The 7,601-nt window shown below is 36.6% G+C and overlaps 1 protein-coding gene across 1 annotated transcript in view; it reads right to left on the reverse strand.

Annotated features, from left to right (window-relative positions):
- The window catches only part of LOC107726105 (synaptotagmin-like protein 2), an 18,017-nt gene extending 12,459 nt beyond the window's left edge, over positions 1–5,558 (reverse strand). The window contains exons 1-5 of the mRNA XM_016535606.1: positions 5,495–5,558; positions 3,643–3,859; positions 1,586–1,737; positions 1,359–1,479; positions 839–905 (exon numbers count right to left, since the gene is read on the reverse strand). Coding sequence (XP_016391092.1) covers positions 839–905; positions 1,359–1,479; positions 1,586–1,737; positions 3,643–3,743 — 441 coding nt within the window. The 5' untranslated portion in view covers positions 3,744–3,859; positions 5,495–5,558. The remainder of the gene's footprint in view (positions 1–838; positions 906–1,358; positions 1,480–1,585; positions 1,738–3,642; positions 3,860–5,494) is intronic.
- Positions 5,559–7,601: the final 2,043 nt, after the last annotated feature.

The raw sequence follows: 7,601 nt of genomic DNA on the forward strand, positions 1-7,601 counted from the left end.
TGGCAAAGGTTTATAAATGATTTACGTTACAAATCTAGAGAGAATGCACAGTTTTTCCAGATCAACGTTAAGCAATTCAAACTCAACGCATATGCAGAGGAAGAGTTTAGCCCCTTTCACACATACAGTACTGGTAAATTACTGGTAAGTTACCATTAATAGATCATGAGAACAGGACCTTTTCAAAAATCCCGGTAAATTTGTTCTGGCAATCATATCGTTTTATGGAGATGACATGATTACTCTGAGCTGTTTACAAAGCTCCGCTGCTTTTTAATTAGTTATTCCATGTAAATATGCGCTAGATGGACATCTTTGACAATTGCGCCTCGCAGCTTTGTGTCGCGCTTCTCCATTCATCAGGGCTGCGACTCCGCAATTGGATACTATTAAGCGCGTCTCGTGTTTATAAGAGCAAAACATTCTGATTGGCTAGTAATGTTAGTTTGGTTGAGAGTGAAAGCTGTGCTCCTCTCATACCATTGGTAGGCGAACTCATGGACTCGAAAGTGATATCAATCAACAAGATTTTTTTTTTTAAATATTGGACTATTTTTTCCCGCAGCCAAACGCTGCACGCCGGAGATCCGGCACGGTGCCGGAGAACTTTAAGCCCTGTGTAAGTCATGAAAGTTAGGTAGGAACCATTTTCCCACATTTTTAATAAATGGTCTATTTGCGATTTCAAGTTTTCCTTTCTCTTTGGAGTGTTACAAGCTGATTGTGCATAGATAAGATCCCTGAAGTTGCAAAGACTAAAGTCTCAAAACCAAGGATATACAGTAATGAAGGCAGTTGACCCTGATATGGTTGTATAGTTTAATGAGCACTTACATACCTTGGATGGCAATCTCATGCCTATGTTTAGTTTTTCTTGCTGGACTTCTAATGTCTCACCATTTTCCCTAATTTTAAAAGAAATAGCAATTGCATTTTTATGCTTGCATTCATAAGAAGCAAAAGAAAACAAGTCCAGCTGATTTGGACTAAAGTTCTACAAGACATCCTGCAATGACCAGGATCAATTAAACCTTCACAGGCAGAGTACTTTAAGAGGACAGCGTGCAAACTCCTCTGTTGACCCTTGTCGAGTCATAAAGATCTTGAAATCATAAGGTATCCACACCTGTAAAGCACACAAAGCGCCTGGGAGGGGTGGAGGTTGCACACACAGTGCAAACCAAAGGGTTCTGGCAAGCGTGAACAGTTATTACTCCTGTTGTTCCGGATAAGTTGATGAATACAGAGCTAGATGAGATATACTATGTGTGTCTAAATATTCAGTGTAGGATTATGCCAACCTCACTGAACCGTAGATGCTGATATTTGTGCTTTTGTCCATGAACATTTAGCATTACCTCTCTTTTAGCTGCTCTGAGGACTCAGTAGTTTGTGTTACTTTAGGTGACGTCATGATGCCATCACTATCCTTTCGGCTGATGCTTCTGGATCTGCCGCCCCACGACTTGGTTAAATACTCTATATAGGAGGATAGTGAGATGTTTACTGGTGTTTGATATGCTTGCTATCAAAGCATTTAAACAAGAGGAGTTGCATGTGTAAACTGTAGGCTTTTTGGTCTCACCAACAACTGAGGGTTTCCTTTGCGTCATCGATGCCATGATGATTTCAGAGCCATGAACCCTGTCCTGGTGTCTCTGTGACTTTGCTTCATAGAACCATTCTCCTGACATAAATTTGCGTTTGTCTTCCTCTGGGACGGCTTTCTGCAGCTGTCTGGGAATCAGATGAGACAGAGGTTCAACTTGGGTGAGAAAAATTTTAATCATCAACAGCTCCCAGCAACATGCATCTAACCTAATATATTGTCTCACCTCAGCATGGTCCTTTGGACAAATACCATGCATTCCACAGGCCGCAAATTAGTTTACTACATAAGCCATCAAGGACAGAAAGCACGGCACTTATCACATCCTCTGTTGTTTGCTCACAAAATGTTGAATTCTTTTTATGTGCAAATGTGTCAGGCAGTTCTTTGAGTACTAGGATCATAAACTGAGCTTTCCAAATGACGGTACCTCATTGCACTTTATTTTTTTATTACGTTACACAGCTCTCCTGTATGAGAGCCTCTTAAATCATTAACATTCCTTATGACCAAAGAGTTGGGACAAACTCTTTCTTCATTGACTTATACACAAAACTGTCTTCAATACTGACTCTGTTTGCTTTGCAAATACTAAATCTCTCATAATGGCTGCTTCTTGGGTACTATCAGTGTTCCCAGTAGCTGTACCCTGTTAAGTAATTCAGACACTAATGATAAGGAGTTTTATGGATTGATTCCTTAAGAAAAACAGCTCAAGAGGTCAAAACTAATAATTATACTATGACTTGTTTGAGAGGTGGTTAATGTTAAATGCTACAAATAGCTAAAATTTCAAAACAACCATAATAAAGACATTGTGAGCATTTGTACTGATTCAAACTTGTTTGATTAAAATCATGTGTTTGGTAACAACCATTAGAACACATCTTTGCTTTTGAAGGAGGGGAAACTATGTTGGTCATGTGAAAAGGCCAAGACAATTATTCCACAAGGGTAGACTTAATCCTTTTAAAAGGTTGAGTACGGTCGAGGCTGAACACAGGGAAATCACCCAGACATGGCCAGATTCTGCATTCTTCCTTTCATGTAGACTACCAGTCTCCATTTAAAGCATTAAACATGAGAACAAATAGTTTGCTAGTGCAATGGCGTTCATGTGGGTGAACCCCCTCAGTGTTTGTCTTTGGATTAATGCCCTGTTTTTTTCATGTTGTATTATGTTGTATTTCATTAGATATGTCTAAAATGACTGTCATTCTGTGCATTTGCAAAAGTTTGTGGTTGGTAAGATTTAATTTTTTTAATGTTTTTGTCTCTTATGCTCACAAAGAGAATAAAAAAATGTATTTGGTCAAAAATACAGTAAAACTGTATTATTGTGAAATATTATTACAATTTAAAGAAAATCTATTTTAATATATTTTAAAATATAATTTAATCCTGTGATGGCAAAGCTGAATTCTCAACAGGCGTTACTCCAGTCTTCAGTGTCACATGAAATCATTGTAAAATGCTGATTCGATGCTCAAAAAACATGCATTTCTTTATTATCAATGGTGAAAACAGTTGTGCTGCTTTATTTGCAAAAAACTCTTGATTCAGTTTTTCAGGATTTTTTGATGGATAGAAATTGCATTATAAATTGTTGCATTATAAATGTCTTTATTGTCACTTTTGATCAATTTAGTATTAATTATTATTAACCCCAAACTTTTGAAGATTAATGTATATTTTAAGTTAAATTGTATGTGAACGTACAAGAAAGTGTATTTCAGATTTACTAATATTTTATTCACCTTTTAGCTTTTTACAGTTTATTTCACATTAATTGTTCAGTCAAAATATTTTTAAGATTAGTTTTTTTTTTTAAATATGAATATTCAGTGTAATCCCTCAGTTGATGTCATAAGATGCCATTTATAATAATTATACAAAAATTCAACTTAAAACTGATTTAAAAAATTGCATATCATACTGCTGCCACTGCTTGAGATCAGCTATCATTTACATTAAGAGAGGGGGTCATTTAGCCTACAAATGAAAGTTTGATTATGCTGGCTACGCAATCTTACTTGATTCGTTCCTCCTCTGCTTTCTTCAACTCAGCATCCCTCTTTAAAACTGTCATGATCATCTCCTGCTCCTCCTCGCTCAGGTGGCTCAGGTCTATCATGATGACCACTGTTCTTCTCACAGTTGGGGACTCTAGTACTGACACTCACAGAGTCCACACTGCTATCTGTTGTTCTTCCTGAATCACCTTCATTTCATTATGCACAATTACGGCACCTGCAATCAGCACACCAAAACATCTGCGATTCTCCATTGGATTCATTCACATCAGATCAGGCTTTTCTATGAAAATATAATAATTAGTATTATTCAGTCATTTATTTAATGGAAAGGACAGATGTAGTAACCCAATTTGTATGCTGAATTTGATGTAATTTGGAATGAAATGTGATTCTAAATAAGTGCACAATGAAGCTGAGTGAGAGCCTGTTTAGAGAACGCTGAGATTAGACAAAACATGTGACGGCGCTGTCAGTTGACCATGAGAAGGGGCAGACCTTTAGATCGAGCACATTTAAAGCAAATGATGAACTTTTACATTGAACATAAATTGCATAATGCTGATCCCATTTAAAAGTCATGTCAGATAATGGCTTTATGTTCTATTCAAATTATTGGTTTATTTCTATGCACAGAAAAATAAGAACCCGCTTGAATTAATTTGTTTAAAAAAATTTCCTTACATGATCATATGACCATATTTAATGCTTAAGACACCAGCGTGTCATGTTAACTGTGCCAGTGCAAATATTTGAAAACAGCTCACTGAAACACTATTTACTCTGGGTTACACCTGAATCAAAACAAGCCTCAAAGAAATGACAAAAGCAGCCTAATACATAACATTATACAAACAACAAGCGAACAATAAAATAGCATTGAAATGTTAATGCTTTACATTAGTGAGGAGCTTAATATGGAATGGAAATACTGTACGTATTCTCTTGAGAGTCTGACTCAAATCCGAAATTATGAATGTGTTTGGTATGATTAAACAAAACAAACCATGTATCAAGAGCACATGAGTAATGGATTTAACATGCTGATTGATCTGCATTATTTGATGCTGTAATGTCGCATCCTGAATCCTGTTTCTTGTCCAAAGGTCTTTTGACTTATCAAATGAGGCTCTTCTTTGCAAATTTCATTAGGCTGGATTCAATTGAATAAGTTCTTGGTAAACAAAGATTTACACATCATCTATAAATTGCACTTTTTAATAAACAGGACAAGTAACAGTAAATTAAAGTGGTATTTTTCTGGATATGTAAAATAATTGAAGCACCTTGGAGCTTTAGGAGTCTATCTGTTGACGTTTTAGACATGTAGCCTAATTGAATTTTAAAAACAGGATAATGTGGCGTATCCCTGTCTGCAGTGATAAAATCACTGCTGTCTGGGGATTCATGTGCTCTTTTTCTATTCTGTTTTCTCTTAAATTCATTATTCCTCCGTATTGCATTTATATTTAAACGGCATAAATGCATTCATCAGTGATACATATACACGAACTCACGAGCAGGGAAGGCAAGAACCTGTCACAACTACTTTTCTTCACATTACAATCATTTCGATAATAAAAACCAAACGGAGATTAGTAATCCCGTTTTATTAATACATCGTAAATACGCTTTATATGAATTATGTCAGTCTATCGATCGCAACACTTTACTTTTCATGTAACGTTAGTTTACTCGAGACCGAGCACAGTGACAACCTTGAAGAATGTATTTATAAGTATTTCATTAAACTTTAGAGGCTCGTGTATTCTGTAGTTATATTCTGTAGTGGCAAAACAATCTTCACAAACATAACGACAGGTATATGTCGATATGAAAGGTTTCAGCTCACCTTGTTTCCGTTGCAGAACCTCTGGAGCGCCTCTCTGGCGCGTAGTACAGAACATCTTCACTGTTTGAGCGACGCGTCTCTCGGGGGTGGACGGAGTCTTGACGTCGGCTTCCAGTCGACCAATCAAAGACTGAGTTTGAGCGGTCAACCCGACGCGCCAAGATAGAACGCTCCAATCGGAAGTATACGGCGTGCGTATTTCACGCGAGCACCTCGCGTGACGTTAACGCATTAAATTTGTTTCCTGAAGAATGTAAATGGACAGTATAATGAAGGCCCTATACGCAAACATTGAATTAGTTTATATTTCACATGGTCCGTCTTTTTACACGCGTTTTAAATTTGTTTTATTTGTATTTGTTTTTTTACATTTATGTACGAGAATTGTAATGAATAGCATACTTAGGCCAGCCAAGTCTGTTCTCATTAATTACAAATCCACTGAATGATGGTTATTTGTGATTAGTAATTCAGAGTCAGCCAGGGTCTGTGTAAACAACATTATTTCATAAGTCTTCCGTTTTTTCTGTACTGCTGTTATACAATGATTCGTTTAGATTCGTTCCTAATTTGATTAGTGAATGCTGATATACAACAGCACTGGGACTTTTGATTTCATCACTTAGCTTGTCTGTTTTTGTTCCAGACAGTCTGTGCGTCAATGATGGGGACTTTTCCGTTTTTCTGTAGGTTTCATCAAGGGTGTAACTTTAGTTTGAGAAGTGGTGGGGACACAAAATGGGGGAAAATGTTTTCGATTTGAATCCCATTTCCTGCATGTACATACATTTAGGGACTATGGTGATACAAAATCCAGGAAATAATTAAGTTGATTAATGATCAATTCTGGCAAAAAGAATAGTAGGCTACTAAACTATGAATAACATCAAGGGTGTAACTTTAGTTTGAGAAGTGGTGGGGACACAAAATGGGGAAAAATGTTTTCGATTTGAATCCCATTTCCTGCATGTACATACATTTAGGGACTATGGTGATACAAAATCCAGGAAATAATTAAGTTGATTAATGATCAATTCTGGCAAAAAGAATAGTAGGCTACTAAACTATGAATAAGAAAATGATGTCTTACTTTCTTTATTGTTTAATAGGGGCCGATAGCCAAGACTTGAGAGAATCATTTTATAAAGTCAAAAATGTTCACCATTAATGTTTTGAATAATGTTTAAATAATGTGAGACTCAATTTCCACTGTTAAACAAACTTTTATTTCAAACTAACCGCTGTACCTGAAAATATAAAATTAATCACTTGTTGCACAGGACGTTTACCAAACCGCAGGTGTTTAGAATAGAAAAAGCTTTTATGAACTGGGACAGAATGTTCTACATCAGTGGTTCCCAGACTTTTTAGAGTGGAGTAGCCTACCCCCTGAGGCATTTCTGCGTACCCCCTCTTCCACTTAGACTGCACCTTTTCCATTAAAGAACAATATTTGCCCCCTAAATTGACTTTCCAATGCATTTTTTATCTTTATAAATAGACTATTAATGTTTAAAATAAAACAAGTGCAATAGATTAATATGCAATGATTAAAAAAAAGTTAAAAGTTTCTTTTCAATACTTTTACAATTCTTTGAAATACTAAAACCGCCAGTAGGTGGCGGTAAGTCACTGTCTTAATGCGTGAGTCATCGAGTCATTTGTTCATTCAGTAACTAAGCAAGTGGCTGTATTTATAAATGAATCATTGAATCAATGACTTTCGCGAACGATTCGTTCACGAAACACCGCAAAACTCAGCATTTTGTTCGCGTACCCCCTCTGTCGCCTCACGTACCCCAGTTTGGGAACCACTGTTCTAAATCAAATATTTAGCTAGCAACAGTGTATGTTAACGTTAGCTCAGTCAACGTAGGCTAACATTAACAGGTGTAGACAGAAAATATGATTATTCTGGCCTGAGCTAATTTACTGAATCAACCAACTCACATCTCCTTTCTTTCTTTCTTTCTTTTCATCCATAATGACATTAAAGTCATCTGTTGCTGCTTCTGGCGTTTCATCGCTGACTGTGCCGCAACCGCGATACCTGCTCATTAGAACCTTCAGTGAGCTATTTTTAGAGTGTGCACGCGACGTTCCTGGA

The sequence above is a fragment of the Sinocyclocheilus rhinocerous genome, unplaced genomic scaffold (assembly GCF_001515625.1).
Source record: "Sinocyclocheilus rhinocerous isolate Xijiao unplaced genomic scaffold, SAMN03320098_v1.1 scaffold816, whole genome shotgun sequence".
Taxonomy (NCBI): Eukaryota; Metazoa; Chordata; class Actinopteri; order Cypriniformes; family Cyprinidae; genus Sinocyclocheilus; species Sinocyclocheilus rhinocerous.